Source organism: Crinia signifera, chromosome 4 (assembly GCF_055691185.1).
Source record: "Crinia signifera chromosome 4, ASM5569118v1, whole genome shotgun sequence".
Classification (NCBI taxonomy): domain Eukaryota; kingdom Metazoa; phylum Chordata; class Amphibia; order Anura; family Myobatrachidae; genus Crinia; species Crinia signifera.
This window is the reverse complement of record NC_139220.1, coordinates 20,573,368-20,596,518: the sequence shown is the minus strand read 5'-3', so window position 1 is coordinate 20,596,518 and position 23,151 is coordinate 20,573,368. Positions and strand designations below refer to the sequence as shown.

The window sequence follows — 23,151 nt, the reverse complement described above, 5'->3', positions numbered from 1 at the left end:
AGTAAATACTGTTATACAGTTCTTAGAATTTTTATCTGTGATTTTACTTGCTTTTTCATGCACCATTAAAATCAGAGGGTACAGGTAAATGACAGCAGTGGTAATTTTTGAGATGTTAAATCTCTAATTAGTCTTCTTTAAGGCTAAACATGAATCTGTGATTTTAATAGTAGTTAAAATGTTGAGAGACAGAAGGTGGAGGATAGATCGTTTAGACATACATAGATTGGAGATTCTATTCTTGCTGGTTTAGTGAGGAAAGCCAATTAACATCATTGAGTTGGTTGAACTACGTACTGTATAATAAAAGATAGTAGGGGCCTTAAACTCAACCAGCTATGGGAGCAAATTTATTTACAAGTATTTGGATTGTTCTATATTAAACTAGCTATCTTGCTTTTATATCTGGACAACTAAAAAATTATCAGATTTATGGAAGCAGGCCTAAATGTAAAAAAATATACGTTTGTCAACACAGGTCATTTTTGTATATTGTTAAAAGTTAAAAGTGCATGAGTACAGTGACGATGTCATTCAATGAGATTATGCAATTCACCCAAGTATGCAAAAACACAATGTTCTAAAACATTAAAGTAAATGATAAAATATTGTAATATATTAGTTTTATTTCTTTTTTAGACATTTTAGCATGTATTTATTTTAACCAACATATTCCAAAGGGGTAAATTGTACAGCAATATAACATAATACAAAGGAATGTTATCGAATAAGACAAAATAAATTATTATGCAAGTGGGTGTGTTAAGCTGTGATCAAGCAATAAGTATTGAGCTTGGAAAGTGCTTAGGTGCACTAATTGTTGCCTGGATACAAATTTAATGTTTATTGATACAATCTGATGAGATATTAAACAAAACAATCTAGTACAATATGGGGAGAAAGAGTTTAGAGTTAGGAGATAAATTACAAAATTATTGGTTAGTATTTTATTTATACAGTAGATAATTGGACTCTTTTAATATTAAACCATCCTTTATCCACTAATGTACGACATTGCGACATTATGAATGCAACACAACACTATGGTACTCATCGTAGTTTTCCAGAGTGATTGATTTTATGATGCAATATTGTATATTTAGTGTTTCAACCTGTCTTAAGGCACCTAAAAATATCTACTGGTAATTTTTTAATGCAATTTGACAGGAAGTGTTATCTAACTTTTTATCTGGGTTGTACATACTGTTGATATGCTCATTTGAATACGTGTATGTAAGCAGTCAGGTCATTAAAGACAGTTTCAGATAGCACAACACTGTTTTATAAAAGTAACACATTTATTATATTTTATATCTATGTATCGCCATGCCATGCTTTTTTTTTTATTTTTTGCTTTGTTAAGAGTGCAGCCACTATGTGGTGTTTTATACTAGCCTCCAGGATCTGGATGTCTGTAAGGAAGATGAAAGGGAGGTGATCTTTGGCCATTATTTTTCCAATTTCTTTTAGAAAAGCATCTGCTGTTTACATCTGTAACACTGGGGAGCACATTATAAATTATATATTGTATATGCAGCAATATGAAATACTTAGAAAGTATTTTGAGATTCAATTGGTTTTCTTTGAAGATGAAACTATAAACTTTTGAATTTAATCCACCATATGTGATACATTTTCCATTCTGAATTTAACAACTCACATTACACATAGTTGCCATACTGTAGTTATTTTTAAATGTATATTTTCTTTATAGAAACGTTTGTAGTAAAAAAAAAAAAAAAGTATAGAATTTGGCCATATTAATATCAATAAGATGATTGCAAAGTAAACTTTGTGGTTACTGTGGATTTTCAAAATAGCTGCCATTCTCTGGACTAGAAGCATGCACTATGAATACATCCACAATATATGGTTGTTAGCTGGTTTCTCCACAATATAAGTCCAGAAGTGACAAAAGTGTGATGCATTAAATTTCTACTTTTATGTTAAAATATAGTCCACCCTTCTCATTCTCTGTTAAACACCAATGCATTTCATCAGGCTAGCAATAGCATTGTTTTCTTATTGCAATTACTCATATTGCATTACTTTTTCTCTTTAGAAAATTTGTAATACTTTCACCAAATATTATCCTAAATTGTCCCAAATCAAATGTTTAAACTTTCTGCAATAGACTTTTCTAAGTATTTTTCACTTGGAGAGTAATAAAGTGTAGACATACAGTACAGTATAACATTAATAGTATATAGGTGTATTTAGATACATGTGGGATTTTTTTCAAATAGGGCGTCTCTAAAATGTGCATTTTACATATATTGTAGATGAGAGTAGGAAGCAATTCAGATTGTTTGACTAAATCCAGTTACACTACTATACATTTCCCCTCACCTTGAGTAATTTGCCACTCAGAGAAGGTGCTTCTGTTGTCAGGGATTCTATTTTGTAATTTACTGTACAGGTGAAATAACTTCTTACAGTATCTCATATGTAATGCATTTACTATTTTTAATATATTGTCAAGTAGGCAGTTCTTCCTTAATTTATCCTCCTTTAGCAGTCCAATATTCATCCTTTTTATACTGTTGCTTCAAAATGGCCTCTAGTGTAGCTTTCCATTCACGCTGTTTGTATGTTGTCACAGTGTAAATGTATCTTTTGGGCATCACGGACAGTGTAAGGGTTAGCATTACTGCCTCACAGTGCTGAGGTCATGAGTTCAATTCCCACTATGACCCTAACTGTGTGGAGTTTGTAGATTCTCCCTGTACTTGCGTGGGTTTACTCTGGGTACTCCAGGTTCCTCCCACAATCCAAAAATATATTGGTAGATCAATTAACCCTAGAATGCCTGAGTGTGTGTACATGTGTTAGTGAAAATAGTTTGTAAACTCTACTGGGACAGGGACTAATGTGGATGTTCAACTATACCAGGGACGTGCAGTCATTAATGATAATCAATAATAATAAACATAATAAAAGAAAATACTTATGACACATTGTGTGTCATAAGTAAATGCATATTATTCTATTCATTTTTATGCCATAATTATTATTTTTTATTGGTTTCGGCGGCACTGGGAGCAGTGCCTCTGGCTGATAATGTTCAGGTTCCAGAAACAGGGGCGGGCAGGGGGCGGGGCCAAGCAGCAGGCTGCAAAATCACATTAAAAAAACCTATATAGGCGGCACCTATAGCGGTGCCTCAGTGACAGGGGGGTGCTTTCTGCCTTTATTATAGCACGCCCCTGTCACTCGGACAGCTATGATTGGTTTCACTGACTCTCTGCTGCCTATGCCGGTCAGTGCAGCAGCAGCAGCAGCACCCTCTGCATCCCCCTTTCCCCACTCGGCAGGTGCACGGACCTCCGCACCCACCCCCGCTTCCCCACCCGGTGGATGCACGGACCCGCACACCTTCTCCCTCTCCTGGTGTGTGCATAACGGAACATTGTAAACCCTCCTTCCCAACCCGGTGGCGGCAGCACGGACCCGGACCCCCACACCTTCTCTTTCCCTTGGCGGGTGCATGGCGGAACTTCGCAAGGCCTTCTTCCCTGTCGGACCGGGTGGGTGCACGGATCTCCGCATCTCAGCCCTCCTCCCCGCATGTCTGGCATAGGCTGCTCCCAACCCCGTGGGCGCCTCTGCTATGTGTTTCAAGGGGACACTCAAGAGTCATGCCCGGAGCTGGGTAAGTAGTAACCCCAGGGCAGGGACTGGGCAGATGGGAGAAAGCCAGAGGCGGGAGAGCAGTAGCCAGGGGGAATGCAGGTGCCGTGTGTCACCTGTCTGGAAGTTGGATCCCGGCTGCTGCTAAGTAAGAGCAGGGGAGCAGACAGTGGGGATGTGTAAGGTGCATTATATGCATAAGGGCAATTAATAATTTGGGGCAAAAGTAAGAGATTATGTGGGGTATTATGTATAAAGGAGCATTGAATAATGTGGGGCATATGTAAAGGACATTATGTGTATGGGGCATTATGTGTCATTATATGTATAAGGGCATTAAAAATGGGGGACATACAGTATGTGTAAGGTGTATTATGTGAATAAGGGCATAAATAATGTGGGGCATATGTGTAAAAGGCCTTACGTGTATATGGGCATTAATCATGTGGGGCATATGTGTAAGGTGCATTATGTGTATAAGGGCATAAGTAATGTGTAGGAAGCAGTTTGTGTATGGGGGAATTATTTAAATCAGTAGATTAATAAGATGTGCCATATGTGTAAGGTGCTTTACTGTGGCAATATGTGTATACGGTGTATTACTGTTGCATACTACGTATAAGAGTACGACTGTGGAGGTTGAGCGCAGTGGCATAACTATCAAAGGTGCAGGATATGGGGTTGCTAATATTTGTAGGACCCACCACTCCCCTGCACCAGTGCCTCACCAACCGCTGACCTCACTGCACGTCACTGAACTATACTCTGTAAAGTGCTGTGGAATATGTGTGTGCTATATAAGAAACTGTTAATAAATAAAATAAATCTGCCTTCTAAAAGTTTCTCATCTATTCTCTTTAAAGAAGTCAATCTGATTTTTACAACAAATGTACTGTACTTGTTTTTACAAAAGCAGGAGTCTGTAATTTTAAGTAACATCTGTAGTGCCTAAAGCAAGGTAGAGCTACATTTGCACTTTATAAAGACCAGGTTGGTTTTGCCTTGTATATAATTACCGATTTAAAAAAATGTTCAAGATAGGCAAGCATCCCCCCACATATATGCCAAACATTACATATGCCCTTTCATATTTCGTATTATGTAGATATACTGTTCAAAATACCTAAAAAGTAAGCATTTTTTTAAATTTAGGAATGACTATAATAACTGTGTGTGATTTAGGTTAGATGGCAAGAAATGCACCCTAGAAAGCAATGTAGTTTAATGTATGTTGAATTGAATTGATTTATCCTACTGAGAAAAGATTCAAAGTTAAGACTATTAATAGAACTAGTAAAACATTATTTGTATGCTGTGCACTAAATAGATAGATAGAGAGATAGATAGATAAATAGATAGATATATAGATAGATAGATGAAAAGAACAATACATAGATTTCACTGTTTTCATTATTACTAAGTAATATATATCCTTTGTCTATAACTGTCTGTTTTAAATCATATACTTAACCACAATACATTTTGTTCTCGTGATTACTATTGAATAATTCAATAACATTTTAAGCCTCTTTTATGCTTTATGAGTTATTAAGAACAAATTATTTAATCTTCAGTGATCAATTCTAAGTAATTGAACATAGTTTGTATTTATACTATAGAGTCTAGCAAAATTATTTCTGCTGCAATTCCACATTTGTACCTCAGAGCGCCGCTGTTTACTAAGAAGTTGAGAGATGTACTGTACAAAAAAATAGAATTCACTAGTATGATCAGACACTGCAGATCTGCAAGAAGGAAAGTAGCCATTGCTTGTCCTTCACAATCCAGATATGCTATGAAATTTTACTTTCAAATTTAAAATATTTCAACTGGTTTGGATAATATACAGTAGGAAAAAGAAATGTCTATATAACATCATTTTGGAGGTGGACAACAAGAAGAATCAATGTAAAAAGATCAAGCAGTTAAAAAAAACTACAAGGTACTGTATCTAAATGCATGTTCTGGATTAAAACATATATGAAAACTGGAAGAAAGCTTTAAGAAACACAGAAAGATAATATGAAGATCCATCAAGCAAATGCATACAAAGGATGGCAAGTAGAATTTTATTTCATAATATCTTTATTGTGTTACATATGCTCTGCACAGATTCAGTATTCCATTGTTGAGGAAATGAAAAAAGGTTCATTTGTTGGCAATTTAGCACAGGATTTGGGATTTAATATTAAGCAACTTTCTGATAGACAATTCCGTCTTGTTTCTCATGTTTCAGAGAAATATTTTTCTGTTCGATTGGACAATGGAAATCTGTATATTAAAGATAGAATAGACAGAGAAACAATATGTGCTGCAACTGATCCCTGCTTTCTAACCTTTGATGTGCTGGTAGAAAACCCTTTGAATGTTTTCAATGTCAAGGTTGAAATTCAAGATATAAATGATAATGTTCCAAAATTTTATCTTGAAACAATTAAATTAGATATTGTTGAAATATCTTCACCAGGAGCACGATTTCTGTTACAAAATGCAAGAGACCCTGACTTAGGTACAAATTCTGTTATATCATATCTGCTTAGTGAGAACCAATATTTTGCATTGGGTGAAAAAACTAATTCTGATGGCATTAAATATCCAGAAGTAATTTTGGAAAAACCTCTAGATCGGGAAAACCAGAGTTATTATGAACTTATCCTAACAGCATCAGATGGAGGTAGTCCAATGCTTTCTACTACAATGGAAGTCAAGATATCTGTCACTGATGTCAATGATAATTTTCCTATATTTACTCAAGAGGTGTATAAAGTAACAATAAATGAAAATATTCCCCTTAACACATTGGTTGTCATAGTTAAAGCACATGATAATGATGAAGGCTCAAATGCTGACATAACATATTCTTTCAGCAACATTCCTGATGATGCATTGAATGTTTTTGAAATTGACTCCATCAGTGGAGAAATAATAACAAAGGGAAATGTGGATTATGAAATAACAAAAACTTATGAAATGTCTGTTCAAGCACAAGATGGTGGTGGCCAAGTGTCTCATGTCAATGTGGTTGTCCAAGTAATAGACATGAATGACAATGCACCGGAAATAACCCTTAATTCCCTTTCTTCTCCAATCTCTGAAGATTCCCTTCCAGGTACAGTGGTTGCGCTCATTAATATACATGATAAAGACTCAGAACAAAATAGTGATGTTGTCTGTGAGATCAAAGATGCATTACCATTTAAACTATTATCATCCTCTGGACATTATTATAAAATTGTTACAACAGCTGCTATGGACAGAGAAACAACATCAACTTACAATATTTCTTTAATAGCTAGAGACAAAGGATCTCCACCTCTGTCTTCAATAAAAATTATCAGTTTGTCAATATCAGATGTGAATGATAACCCACCAGTTTTTCAGAAGAATAATTATGTGGTTTACATACCAGAAAATAATTTGCCTGGAGGCTCCATTTTTAGTGCACAAGCTACTGATCCTGATACAGAAGAAAATGGCAAAATCACATATTCCATTGTGAGCAGAAATGTAGAGAAATTCCCTATATTTTCTTTTTTGTCCATTAACCCAGTCACTGGAGTGCTCTATGCACAACGGTCATTTGATTATGAAGACCAGAAAGAATTTCAAATCCAGATAATTGCAAAAGACAATGGATTGCCATCCCTGGCTACTAATACAACCCTGAAAATTTGTGTAGTAGATCAGAATGACAATACACCAAAAATTCTCTATCCTTCACCAGAAAGTGATGGCGTATTTGAAATTGTTCCTCTTGCTTCTGAACCAGGTCATCTAGTGACAAAAGTGGTGGCAGTTGATGCTGACTCTGGGCACAATGGTTGGCTTTCTTATAATTTCATGCAAACATCAGAACCCACCTACTTTACTATTGGACACAATACTGGAGAAATCAGAACATCACATATCTTTCAAGAGAAAAATAACTTTAGACAGAGGTTAGCAGTTTTAGTGAAGGACAATGGAGATCCCTCGCTCTCAGCCACTGTTACATTAAATCTTGTTGCTGCGGAGGATTTTCAACATGTTGCTCCAGATCTCAAAAGTCAAAAAAAAAATGTACAGTCACAATCAAACGTCCAGTTTTATTTAGTTATAGCCTTGGCACTGATTTGTTTCTTTTTCATGTTGACTGTAATTTTAGCTGTTGTATCAAAATGCAGAAAAGATGAACCTTCAACCAGCTTCAGCACAATAAATCCAAACATTTATTCTTATATGGACCCGCAGTTAATTTCTAGATATAGTACTGCAAGTTTGCCCTTTCCACTTTCCTATGATGTTTGTGTTTCTCTGGATTCAAATGAAAGTGATTTCAGCTTTCTAAAACCAAATTCAAGTGTTCCAATGGAAAGTCTTCTTGATATGGACAATTCTGGAATTGCAAAAGAAAACTATGAAGAACATTCAACAATTAACAACCCAGCAGAGGTGAGTTGTAAGATTTCGTTTATCTTTATTCTTGTTTTTAAGTTTTATTTCTTAATTGAATATTTCATTTAAATGTATGGGGTATACAGTATGTAAGCTCAAAGCATATTGAAATTATTTATATTACCATACTGTACGTACATATATTACCATAGATGGATGATATAAGCCAATCAATGTCATAAGGTTTGCTTGGTTGAACTAGATATGATAATAAAGGTACAGTAGGAGCCTCAAGATTTAATAGCTATGGGAGACAAGAACAATTATTTGGACTATTGTCTATTGTACTTGTGATATATTCATTTTAATATATTAGCCATTTTGTTTTATGTTTGCAATTAAAACTTTATTATATTTATGAATGCAGGACTACATTTACAAAATATCAATATAGGTCACAGGTCATTTTTGTTTATTGTTAGAAAAATAAAAATTCATGAGCACAACAATGATCTAATTCCATGAGATTATGCAATATCTCAAGAAAGCAAAAATATAAAGTGTGTTATATGACAATGCAATACATTATAAAGCTTTATAAACAACTGTAATACATTAGGTTTGTTGTTTTGCTCACAGTTGTAGATTTTATGCATACAGTACATTCCAAGGTGGTATATTGTACATGACATAATACAAATTTATGGAGGAGTGTGCATAATAAGGTAAAATAAACTGATATGCAAGTGGGTGTGTTAATTAGTGGACAAGCAATGACTAGAAAGTCAGTAATCTTGGAAAGAGATTAGGGCGAATAGCTTTTGTTTGAATACATGTTTCATATTTAATGTTGGCATTTTAGGAGATATTACCGAAATAAGTCATCTTTGTACTGTGTGCGGAGAAGGGGTTTAAAGTTTGGAGATGTTTCTTATTTGTTTTAGTATTTTAGTTAAACAATATATATATATATATATAAATATTTCTCTTTATGGATTATTTAAGTGTTAAACCATTTATTATCCACTAAGGTGACGATATTGCAATTTTTTTTGTAACATAACAAAATGGTACGCATAGCAGTTTTGATGATTTTTGTGATTGATTTTATGATGCATTATTGCTCAATTAGTATAACAATCTGTTTTACCTAAAATATCTACAGGTAAATTTGCTATACAATTTGACAGGATGTGCTTTTTAATGTTTTCTCAGTGGTACATACTGTAGATGCACTAATTTAAAGAAATATGTGTATAAAAGCATTCAAAACTATTTAAGAAAGTTTCTGTGAACACAATGGTGTATGCAAAAAGAATCAATTTGATTATATTCAATATCTATATACAATAACCCAATTCCATGCTGATTTCTTTCCTTCTTCAAGAATGCTACCACTACAGTATGTGTTGTTTTGTAGGATCTTTCAGGATCTCAATGTCTATTATTAAAGCACCTGTTGTCTACGTTTGTGACACTGAGGAGCACAATCAAATTCATATATTGTATAAGCAGCAATGTGAAAGATTTACATGTCCTTTCATGATACACAGTTTGTTTTTCTTTGACAATATAACTATAAACTTCTGCATTGGCTTCCCATTAAAAAAGACACATTACACCTTTGGCAAGTCAATATTTTAATGCTACTGCATTTTCATAGAGAAATACGAACACAGCATAAAGATTACCATTAAATGTGCTTCCCTACACCATGACTCCTCCTGATCGGTGTTCCTCCTGCCACTGCCATCTGGCACAAGACAATGACATCACATCCTGTGCACGCTGCACTAACAGATACAAATTTACATAAAGACACAAATATTAACCTACTTGGTGCAACGAAATCAGTACAAAGATCTAAAATCTCTTTAGATCTTTGTATTGATTTCAATGCACCATGCTGGTTATTTTTGTGCTCTCTTGTAAATTTGTATCTGTTGGTGCAGGGTGCACAGTGTGTGATGTCATTGTCTTGTGCCGGATGGTGCTGGCAGGAAGAATGCTGGACAAGAGGAGTCATGGTAAGGGGGTGCATATTTAATATTGAGTTTTATGCTGTGTTCGTATTGCACTGATGGACATGCAGTAGAAATGAAACTGGCTTCTTAAAGGTGGCATACGTGTCTATTGTATCCCTAAGTGCCATTGAACATATGTATACATTGCTGGGTCTCATGCAGAGCTCCACTTTCTCAAAAGGCAATGGGGTAAGTAACAAACAATAGGCAGTGAACGCCAGATCAAACTGTTTAATTGTATATACAGATGGAAAAGTGCTCATCTGTAGCATTGGCACACTGGTCACTGAGACAGGGATGCACAAGTGTCTCACACACTCACATGGCCATGAATGGGGTGCACGAGCATCTCACTCTCATTCATACTGTAGTGTGCCGAATGGTGCGACTAGAGCCACATATATGAACGTGTCTCCCTCTGTATATATATATATATATATATATATAGATAGATAGATAGATAGATATACTGTAGATATACAGAGAGAGAGAGAGAAAGGAGGATGGAGAGGGAAGGGAGAGAGATGGTTTTGTGTGCTTGAGTGGAACAGCCCATGGTCTAAGTGAGCTAGGGGCATAACTCCCAGAGGCAGTGGAGTTGCCTGCCTCTGGGCTTAAAGTCCCGAGGGGGCACGTGCATTTACAGAATCACCTGAGTGGTTCACAATGTGATACAAGTGTGACTACTGCTCTTCCAATGGATCTTTGAGGTGCATTCACTGTACAGTTAATTGGCTTTATCCCAGGAGCCCTGCTAACACCTGGAATAGGGGACAGGATGACTCCCGTCTAATACCACTTAGTGTGTACCGCAGCATGCAATGGTGAAACTGCCACTGCTGCTGGACTGTGAGATGGAACACTGATTCTTGTGAGTGTGACCCAGACCCACCGGCCATTGTCAAACCTTTTTTTAAGGGAAGGGGGCACCAAATTGCAATAAGATCCAGGCAATGGGATAAGCTTATGCCTCATAAGTAAACTTTTTTTGTATAGAATGAAAATACATGCAGAGCTATGATGTAATTGAAACCAAACATACAGATGGAGCCCTCCCCATTTAGCCTGTTAATTGGATTGAATACATGTGAAGTAATCCGCATCCCCTCGCGGGGCTCATCACGCTTCGGGCTCGGTGGCTCGCTGTGCTCGCCACACTATATAAAATCAACTCCATGCCGACGTGGATAGTGGGGGTATGAAAAGGTTGGAGGACGCATACCACTGCCCCTCGCGGGCACGCTGCACTCGCCACGCTTCGGGCTCGGTGGCTCACTGCGCTCGCCACACTATATAAAATCAACTTCATGCCAACGTGGATAGTGGGGGTATGAAAAGGTCAGAGGATGCGTACCACCGCCCCTCGCGGGCGCGATGCACTCGCCACGCTTCGGGTTGCTATTGATAGTGGGGGTGGCGTTAACAATGGGGGTGCATTTAACATAGTAATCACCCATCAAGGTGCCTATACAATTAAAAATCGGGTTGCATCGCATCACATGCACCGATACGATGGCATAAGATTAAAATCGTGGGCGCCGTGCTAGGAAACAAGTACCCGAATACGGAACTGATGATAAAATAAAATGAGTGAAAAATTTACCAGGTACACAGATTATAAGATTTAATACACAATAGCTGCAATCCATAGTTTTGTGCATACACAATGAAGTAATTTGGAGTAATTCCTACAGCATGTAAAGGAGGGTAGAGCTATATTTGGACTTTGCACAAGTGTACTCATTAACATACCTAAAATGTTAGTGATTTTTTTTTGTCTGCCAAGGAAGTACTGCTGAAAATAAGCCATTTCATGTTTGCTAAATGAAAACAAAAAAAGTGTTTGATTACATTTGATCATTTTCATGTGATCAATGACAGTGTCATGTGATTAACTGGCAAGAAACACACTCTAAAAAGAAATGCAGTTCACTGTCATTTTTGAGTCAATGAATTTATCCTACTCTAAAATAATGTAGAATGAATGCGTAATTAAATAAGTAAAGCATTAATGTGTACATTGTATGATAGAGATAGATAGATAGATAGATAGATAGATAGATAGATAGATAGATAGATACTGTAGATAGATAGGTATTGTAGGTAGATATTAAACAAATAAAATGTTTTTACTATGTACTTAGACATATTCACAGTAGAACCATGGAAACATTTTACAGTTTTTGGAATTAATAAGAAATCTATTTAATTTTGTATTTTTATCTACTAAAAAAACATATACTTACGTATACACAATCCTTTTTTACTTATGATAATTACTGATCTACTGCACTTTTTAAATCTCTTAAAAACATGCTTTGGTTTTTGGAATAAATAATTGAAACCTCCATGCACAACTGTTACAAACATAAATATCCTCAAACGTTTTGAACATAGAACACTTCTCAATCAACATACATTAACATACAGTAGTTTGTATTTGAACTATAATTATAATGATTCTAGAAAAGAAAATCATCTATGCTGCAATTCCACATTTGTACCTCAGAGCGCCGCTGTTACCTAAGAAGAGAGATTTACAGAAAACAGAATTCCCTAGTATGCTCAGGCACTGCAAGTCTGCATGAAGCAAAAGCAGCCATTGCTAGTCCATCACAATCCAGATATACTGGGTTTTCTTGCATTGCATAATATTTTACTTTGGAATGTATATTATTTCAACTGGATTGAAAAATATTCTTTAGGGCAAAGACATTTTTTTACCACATCATCAACAACCAAAGTAAAAACAAGCAAAAAGGAATATAATTATCTAAAGGCTTCCTCTGGATTGAGGTACAGTACAGTACACAAGGAATTTGGAAGAAAGCTTTGGGACACAATAGAATACTATGAATATCTATCAAGCAAATGCATACAAAGGATGGCAAGTAACATTTTACTTAATCATTTCTTTATTGTGTTACCTATGCTCTGCACAGATTCAGTATTCCATTGTTGAGGAAATGAGAAAAGGTTCATTTGTTGGCAATTTAGCACAGGATTTAGGATTTAATATTAAGCAACTTTCTGATAGACAATTCCGTCTTGTTTCTCATATTTCAGAGAAATATTTTTCTGTTCGATTAGACAATGGAAATCTGTATATAAAAGATAGAATAGACAGGGAGACATTATGTGCTGCAACTGATCCCTGCTTTCTAATCTTTGATGTGCTGGTAGAAAACCCTTTGAATGTTTTCAATGTCAAGGTTGAAATTCAAGATATAAATGATAATGTTCCAAAATTTTATCTTGAAACCATTAAATTAGACATTGTTGAATCAACTTCACAAGGAGCACGATTTCTGTTACAAAATGCAAGAGACCCTGACTTTGGTACAAATGCTATTATATCATATGCGCTTAATGAGAACCAATATTTTGCATTGGGTGAAAAAACTAATTCTGATGGTGTCAAATATCCTGAAGTAATTTTAGAAAAACCTCTAGATCGGGAAACCCAGAGTTATTATGAACTTATCCTAACAGCATCAGATGGAGGTAGTCCAATGCTTACTGGTACTATGGAAGTCAAGATATCTGTCACTGATGCAAATGATAATTTTCCTATATTTACTCAAGAGGTATATAAAGTAACAATAAATGAAAATATTCCCTTTAACACACTAGTTGTTATAGTTAAAGCAAATGATAATGATGAAGGCTCAAATGCTGACATAACATATTCTTTCAGCAACATTCCTGAAGATGCATTGAATGTTTTTGAAATTGACTCCAAGAATGGAGAAATAATAACAAAGGGAAATGTGGATTATGAAATAACAAAAACTTATGAAATGTCTGTTCAAGCACAGGATGGAGGAGGCTTAGTTTCTCATGCCAGTGTGGTTGTCCAAGTAATAGACATGAATGACAATGCCCCGGAAATAACCCTCAATTCCCTTTCTTCTCCAATCTCTGAAGATTCCCTTCCAGGTACAGTGGTTGCGCTCATTAATATACATGATAAAGACTCAGAACAAAATAGTGATGTTGTCTGTGAGATTAAAGATGCATTACCATTTAAACTATTATTATCTTCTGGACATTATTATAAAATTGTTACAACGGCTGCTATGGACAGAGAAACAACATCACATTACAATATTTCTTTAATAGCTAAAGACAAAGGATCGCCACCACTGTCTTCGATAAAAATGATCAGTTTGTCAATATTAGATGTAAATGATAACCCACCAGTTTTTCAGAAGCATAATTATGTTGCTTATATTATGGAAAATAATTTGCCTGGAGGCTCCATTTTTAGTGCACAAGCTACTGATCCTGATACAGAAGAAAATGGTAAAATCACATATTCCATTGTTAGCTCACATGTGGAGAAATTCCCTATATTTTCTTTCTTGTCCATTAACCCAGTCACTGGAGTGCTCTATGCACAACGATCATTTGACTATGAAGACCAGAAAGAATTTCAAATCCAGATAATTGCAAAAGACAATGGATTACCATCCCTGGCTACTAATACAACGCTGAAAATTTGTGTAGTAGATCAGAATGACAATGCACCAACAATTCTCTATCCCTCACTAGAAAGTGATGGTGTGTTTGAAATTGTTCCTCTTGGTTCTGAACAAGGTTATTTAGTGACAAAAGTGGTGGCAGTTGATGCTGACTCTGGGCACAATGGTTGGCTTTCTTACCATATTATGCAAACATCAGAACCCTCCTATTTTACTATTGGCCACAAAACTGGAGAAATTAGAACATCACGTACCTTTCAAGAGAAGGATGGCTTTAGACAAAGACTAACAGTATTAGTAAAGGACAACGGTGATCCCTCATTATCGGCTACTGTTACTTTCAATCTTGTTGCTGCAGAGGATTTTCAACATGTTTCTCCAGAACTCAATAGTCAATCAACAAATGTACAGTCACAATCAAATATCCAGTTATATCTAGTTGTAGCTTTAGCATTGATTTGTTTCTTTTTCATGTTGACTGTAATTTTAGCTGCTTTGTCAAAATGCAGGAAAGATGAACCATCAACCAGCTTCAGCTCAATAAATCCAAACATTTATTCTCAGATGGATCCTCAGTTATTTTCTAGATATAGCACTGCAAGTTTGCCCTTTCCACTGTCCTACGATGTTTGTGTTGCTCTGGACTCCAGTGAAAGTGATTTCAGCTTTCTAAAACCAAACCCAAATATTCCAATAGACAGTCTTCTTGATGCTGTTAATTCAGGAATTGCAAAAGAAAATGTTGAAGAACCTTCAACAACCATCAACCTGCTGGAGGTGAGTGAAATGTTTATCGACAATTATTTATGGATTAAAAATATATACTTCTAATACTGTACATGAAAGTAACTATATATGTTTAATTGTATTTGAATAATCAAATGCATGTTATTAATATGTGTGCCAAGTTAGTATTAATGTAGATAATGAAAGGCAATGATCTAATTACTTTCAAGATTATCTTTTTATTCTGACAATTAATAGTGTCAAACTAATTGTAATAGTAGTATAAGTCAACATTAGGTGTTATCCAGCTTCAGAACAGTTTTGTTTTCATGCTGCATTGTCAAAACTTTATCAAATTTATTAAAGCAATTTTAAAATGAAATACTAAATAAAATAGGCTATTTTAATTGTCAATTGTAATCAAGGTAAATTTCTAATTACTTCAGTAGTAAAATATTTTGATGTGAGTATGCAATTGGTCCACTCAGATCTGTTTTACAGCTTTACAGTCAGTTACAGTATATATAACTTATTTTTAAATTAGTTCTCATTTACAAATATTTGTATTAACTACTTCTCATACATACATTTTATGAGATTTGAATACATTTTCAAATATTTTGATAAATTGTTTTTATTTTATTCTATTTTTTACTTTTCATTTATAAAGTGCCAAAATATTCTTCTGTGAAGTATAGTACATGAATATGACATGTGGAAGGAAGTTTGTACTTTGAGTTTTATGGGGCCTATTTATTAAAGCATATTTACTGCAAATATTAAGTATCACCAAGATGGAATTAGGATGGACACATTAGAAATCTAATAAATCTCTTATCTTGAGTTCAAACTGCAGCCCCCATATACAGTATGTTGTTGTTTTTACCAAGCTCCAGAATCCTTTAGCCTGTAGTAGCCTATGAGCTACATTTCACTGACTTTTTGGGAAGGGGTCTGAAGGATACATTTGTCCAGGTGTAGTAAGTATGGTACTTCTGGTTGGTTTATGCTGCAATTCCGTGATTTGAGCATTTTTTTTTTTATTTTATTTACAGGTAATTTTGTTTTATTTGTAACTATTTAAGCAGGGGTTATCACTGGTATGCTGTATATGAGTCACTGGTTGTCCCCACTATGGTCTGTTAGATTATTGATCAATAGATTTAGAGTAATTGATGGCTATGTGATATTTTTAGGGAGCCCTGGATGAATGATTAGTGTGCCTTCTGTCTGCATACTGATATGTTGTGTTTTCAATGTATGCAATAAACTTATTGATGGATTAAAAGTATAATTCCAGCTACATTGGTGAGTGTCCTCATTAGGCTAATTAGCGTTGTTACGTGCAGCATGTGACAATGCATTGAGCTGCCGTGTCGCACCTATGGAGGGTGTGTACCCAGCTGCGCAGGACATGGACGAGGTTCTGTAACATCAGTAAGAATCAAATAAGCATTGCCAGCTGCACCCAAAGGTTTGGCGCAGGTATAGTTGGGGAAGAGGCGTCAGTAAGGGGAGAGGGACATGCTGAGAGCTTATAGTCTCTGTCAGTATAAGTGCCAATGCGGATCCCTCCATAGTGGTCACAGATGGGATGATGGGGTCCCTCCATAGCAGTCATGTATAAGATGATGGGGTTCCCTTCATAGGGATCATGTATGGGATGATGGAGATCATGTATAAGATGATGGAGATCTCACCATAGAGGTCATGTATGTTTGGATGAAGTTAGTCCATAGCAGTCAAGGATGGGATGATGGGGATCCCTCCATGAAGGTCACATATGACATGAGGGGGATCCCTCTATGGAGGTCATGTATTTGGAGGTGGGACTCCTCATTATTCTCATGTCTCCTCAGTAGCAGTTACTGTATGATGGCAGGGCACACTGGGACTTATAGTCCATGGCAGCAGTTACTGGATACTCATAAGGACATGGATTTAGTGTGATTGTCAACATTCACTGCAATTTCAGTGTCTCCATAATGATTGTATTCCACGACTGCCTGATAATGTAGTTTATCCAACTATTCTTATATACTGTACATTCATTTATATCATAACAAGTGGCAGCTCCAGAGGTGTGGCTGCAGTTCGGCTCAAAATTCAAATAGGGAAGGCACACATACTGTTTTTCCAACTGCCTCACTGGCAATTGGTATAACTTCCCTATTTCAATATTGAAGTGCAACACCTCTGAAGCCACCACTAATAACCACCAGTTTCAGCATTTCTTCTATGTCTAATGATGAATATACCAGTAGAGTAGTTGCATTGATAAACATCATTGATAGATATTTTGCTTGACTAATTTAGCTTGAAATGAAAAATATAGTGACTTTCAAATTTCTAGTAGAGAATATATATCTGGGGAACAAATATTATGCTTTTAATGCTTTCATCATACTTGCCACTCCGAAATAATCTACAAAAATGGCTACAAAGAAACTCTGGATTGTAAATTTCAGATGGAAATGTCAGCATCTATTTTTCAGTAGAGTAAGAATGGTGTTTATATTAATAATATGACATATATACTGCAATTACTTTTGAGATGTAGACAATAAAGTAAAAGACAATGTCACATCTTTTATTGTCAAATCATATGTACTGTATTAGCTTTTTGTAATTTAACTAGTTACAGTAGTTGAATTGCACAGTTGTTGAGAAAGTAGAACAGAACCAAGCAACAAAGTTATTTTCTCAACACACCGAATTTAGAATTTTTATTCAGCATCACAATATTCCCAACAAACTAAAAATTCTAAAATTAAAAATTCTAAATACAGTGGTTCTGTTTTATGCTCAACAAAGATATCTAATATTTGAAATTAGGGCATTGCATGCAGACGTTTAATATTTTCTTTCTGTACTTAATAGCTGATAAAAAAAAGTTTAAAAATGAAAAAAATCATGTGATTTAGTTATGAACTTGGTTTTGCATTTTTTCAAAGTGCATTGTTTTTGTTTTCAAAATGCAAGAAAGTGAAAAGCGTTCTCACCATGGCAAATGTTAACATATATTCTCATATGAATAGTTGGTAATTTTACTAGTTTACCATTTTTATTATCCTACAATATATTAATTTGCCTTCAAATGGAAGTGAGTTTAGTTTTGCAAAACACCGTCCATCTCCGCTATCCATATTACCTTTTAATATACTGTACATATAAATATAAACACACTTTAATATACATTTTACTACATATTATCTTTTAGAGTTATGACAGCACAGCATGACTGTGGCACATGGAGAGATGTGCAAATGCCCATTTAGTCAGATAAAATTGTCACTATAGTCAATGTTTATTATTTTGCATTACACTTAAAATGTTAACTGCAAAATTGACTAGAAATCCCAAAACCTTTTTTTTTTAGGCTTTACCCAGTTGTGACTTTGTGGCCATTTTGACTAAAATAAATTGTGTGGATGCTTTAAAAGTGTATGTGTTGTATACTGTATTTTAGAACTACATATTATATCATACCCTGCCACTGTTTTGCTATTAGAAAATGTTGGTACTGTATGTACCGTTACACAACAGCTGGAGGGCTACAAATGAAATGAAAAGTAATAAATTACAGTGTAATAAAATAATATAAATGTCTTGAAAAAGCTTTAAAGTATATAAAATTAAACATTATAACAAATATATTGAGTTTTATAAAGCAATATCATAGCTATGACATATCTATGGCATTTTACAGAAGAAAATATACATTGAAATATTAAAAAATAACACCCAGTTCTAAGCTGCATTGGATAATATAGATTCTTACTCATTTTGAAAAATTAATTAGTCTATATGAAGTTGAATATCAGTTGTTTTGCAGCTGTAAACTTTTTAAAGCTACTGTATAGTACAGTATACATATTATGTGTTAAATACACACATTTAATTGTATCTTAGAACAGTTTACACTAGCATTATTGGGACATGATTAGCTATGATTAGGCTCAAGGTATTACACCTAAAATACTAAAGTAGAAAAAAAGGTATTATTTAAGAAAATATTGTGACTTTAATAAATATCTATGTTTTTTTTCCTCTCTTGGGAACAGTTAATATTCAACTGTCATAAATTTTTATGAAAGAAATAAAAATAAATTAAGTATAATCCTGACTAAATATATCAACCTATTGTTTAAATTTTGTCAGTAAAGTCTATAGCCATTAACACCTTACTATGTATTATTTTTTTCTAAAACACATTTTTAATATAAGAACTTTTTTAATGATATCTATTTTCACAAAACAATATTGACCTTTATAAGATATAATACTGGAAATATATCTCTCTTCTGCTCATCCAAGTTTAAATGACTTTGGATTACCTGAAACTAAGTACCTTTTTATGCAACAACATTTTAAATGTTGTTGTTGTTGATGATGATTAATGCTTTCAACTATACTAAGATATTGAATATCAATGCAAAAAGTAATCCCAAACTATTAAATAGAAGACACAATTGAGCAATTTTTGTAACAATTCTTATTTAAATAAATAATTAATTTTAAATCTAAAAGTTTAAATATAGTTACATTAAGTAATTGGATTTAATGTATAAGAAGATATTGAATGTATTGACTTTAAAATAGTTTATTGTAATTAACAAGCTTGTGAAATGGTAATATAATATAGCAATGTTTGAAGAAATCAAACATTATTTAAATGCAAAGTGTATCATTATAAGATATTATTACTTATTACATAGGATTATTTAAGCACTAAATGTTACTCTGCAGATGGAGCCACCTTTGCTCATCCCATGGAAAGCTATGGCACATAGCTTTCCATCTCAATGCACACACATCACCGCAGTGAAAACCACAGCATGCTGTGACTAGTCGTGCACATGTTGGAACTATGCATTCCAATTGTATAATTGAATATGCATGTGCCCATAAATAGTGGCAGGCACAATATTTGTGGCAAATGAGTTGCCCCGACATAGAAGCTCGGATGAGCCTGAGCACATCTGTATGTTTAATTCAACATTATACTTTTCAGAAAAGTTTTGTTTTCCTAAATACAGTACCTTGCGTAATTTAAATTTAAATTGTTATTTTTACTACAATTTTTAAATGCTATGATGTAACAATATGAGGTAAAAACACAAATAATTACATCATACATTTATGTTCTACTATTTAAAATTTAAAAAAAAAGTATGTTATATAGTACTTAATATGAAACACCTGAATATCTGTGAGTTATCATTTTCACTTAAAAAGAGTAAGAAGAAAAATAACCTTTTTCTAACATTTACCGGTAATTACATCCTAATCAAAATGTAATGCGGACATTTATATTGATACTTTAGAATTTAAAAAAATGCTTAATGGTTAGAAAAGACTGTACATTTAATATATTCACAGAGCTAGAGATTAAGGGGAAGATTTAAGAAATAAGAATAGACTACAAAAGAACAGATCAAATACACATTTTATTCATTTATCAAATTCCTCATGAGTTTGTCGACCCTAAAAAGCTCCATTATTATGTTTAACAATGTGTAATGAATGTTGTCTCAAACTGTTAATCACTTTCACAAATACTATGCGTGTGTGTGTGATCAAGCACACACATAATTGCACATTGTCTACTGCATTAATATAGTGTACATTGATATATACAGTAGCTTACAATATTCTGTATATGTTCACTATCAAAATGAAATGTTTTATTTGCTTGAGCTATGTAGTATTGCTTCGTTATTGATTTAAAAAAGGCTGTGGGCTCATACACACAGGGTGATTTGGTGTGCTAAGCAATCTAGGATAGTCAGATCACTCAGCAAACATGGCTTGCTAGATCGCCCATACATATGTGGTGATGGGTGTATGGGCGATCTGTACTAACCAGTACATGTATTAAAGATCTGAGCTAGCGATGGCAATGCACAGGACCATGCGTTCCTGTCACAATGGGTCAAACAGACAGAGCAATCTGTGCTTACTTTGTAAACCATCTCGTCAGATCGCTTAGAAAATGGGCTACTATTGCCCCATGTGTATGCCCCTTAACATTTTCTCATTGATTAATTAAGGCTGTAGAATAAATATTTATATTGATCATATCTGTATATATATTACATCATGTGTGTGTACAATATGTTTCTGTGTGTGTATAACAAAATCATTGAGTAGCAGCAATTGTTTATATATATGGGTGTCCATTGTTGTGAGCACCCATCTATAGCCATATTAATATCTGTTAAAGGAACAGGAGTGGGTGTTATATGTGGGTGCATCAATTTCTGGGGTATTTCTGGGCTCCACTGGGGGAGGAGTAGGGATTTGTTATATTAGAAGTGATATTATATCACAAGTGATATTCAGGGGATTGTGTTAATCAGTTGTTTGTGGTTTAGGGGTCCATGGTGAGTGTCAGTGGGGGGAAGTGGGGTATTATTTAAAATGTTTAGGTTTATGGTTTGTCACAGCAGCTTAACAGTCTGGTGGACACTAGAGTGCCAATCATATTGAAACCAACAGCTTCCACACAGGTGAAGTGCCTATTTTGGTTTTAGCTCAGGCTACATTTTATTTGGTGTAGCCCACATGAGGCCACTTCCAGATATTTTTCCAGGACCTCTTTTAGTTCTCAATCCACCCCTACAAGTCATATTTTCCAACTGACTATCATGGCTGTGTCATTCAGTCTTGGACTCATTATTCTATTGTAGAAGAGATGAGAAAGACTATGTTATAGCAAATACCTTGGATTAGATATAAAGCAGCTCTCATCTAGAAAACTGAGAATTGTATCACATGTCTCAGAAAAATAATTCTATAGAAATATTGAAAATGAAAATCTTTATGTTAAGCATAGAATTGACAGAGAGACACTGTGTGGATCAGCAGATTCCTGCGTCCTAACCTTTTATGTAGTGGTTTAAAATCAATAAAATATTTTCATTGTCAAAATAGATGTTCAGGATACAGTATAAATGATAATTATCCTGCGTTTTTTTCATAATTTAGTTATTCTAGAAATGGTTGATTTGATTTAATTAATAATACATTAAGCAATCTAAAATATGCCTTAGTATATACATTTTATATTATTTATTTATTTCAGCACATACTGTACTGTATGCTGATAAAGATATTTTAAAACTGTGTTGTAAAACTTATGCTCTCTTTCCTTATATATCCTTTACAATCAATCGTTAATTGCCATCTGTTTAAAAGTATCCAATAATCAAAACACACTTATACAATGATTACAATAAAACTAAATAGAAAATAAGCATTTGGTAAATTATTGTGAATAATTTAAACACTTTGCAATTAGTTGTTTTATAGACTTGACTAAAAGTCTATGTTTAAATTTTCTTTTACAATTTTTTTTACATTTGTGTTATTGCTCTAGAAAAGCTAATGATTGTAACTGGTTATCAATCATAAGCAATCATAGAAGTGATGTAAAATGTACAAAAATACTGGCAGTTCTATTTCAGTTGAAAGATTTTAAAAGATTTGAAGTGCTTTTTCATATTTTGCTTGCTGCATTATGGAAAGATTTGTTGAAAATCTGAAAACAATAAAAAAAATGCAGCACACTATAAATGCTATTCAATGAATGTATATAGTATACAACTTTGTGATTATTTTTATAGACAGCAATGTAGAAGTATTGTTTATTTTAAAATGTATTTAAAAAAAACTATTTACAGTACATTTCCATGAGTCTAGAAAACATGTATAGAGTATTTCTTAGGATTTTGACTTAGACGTTTTTTCTTTTCAAATGCAATCATCATCAATTTGAATAGGTTTTGCAGAGCATTAATCTTGATATTTATCAGAATATTTGCACTAGACCATACATTTTCTATTATTATGTATAATATTTTTATATTTACAACTCTCAGAAAAAACATATTAAAGATTAATTAGCTCTA

The 23,151-nt window shown here is 34.2% G+C and overlaps 1 protein-coding gene across 2 annotated transcripts in view; it reads left to right on the top strand.

Moving 5' to 3' along the window:
* Positions 1-5,399: 5,399 nt before the first annotated feature.
* The window catches only part of LOC146073840 (protocadherin gamma-B2-like), a 414,290-nt gene continuing 396,538 nt past the window's right edge, over positions 5,400-23,151 (top strand). The window contains exon 1 of one of the 2 annotated variants that reach the window (XM_083181372.1): positions 5,400-8,061. In XM_083181372.1, the coding sequence (XP_083037498.1) occupies positions 5,653-8,061 (2,409 nt within the window). In that variant the 5' untranslated portion in view covers positions 5,400-5,652. Of the gene's footprint in view, positions 8,062-12,979; positions 15,290-23,151 lie in introns of those variants that run through there. The other variant, XM_083181371.1, reaches the window with a different exon arrangement.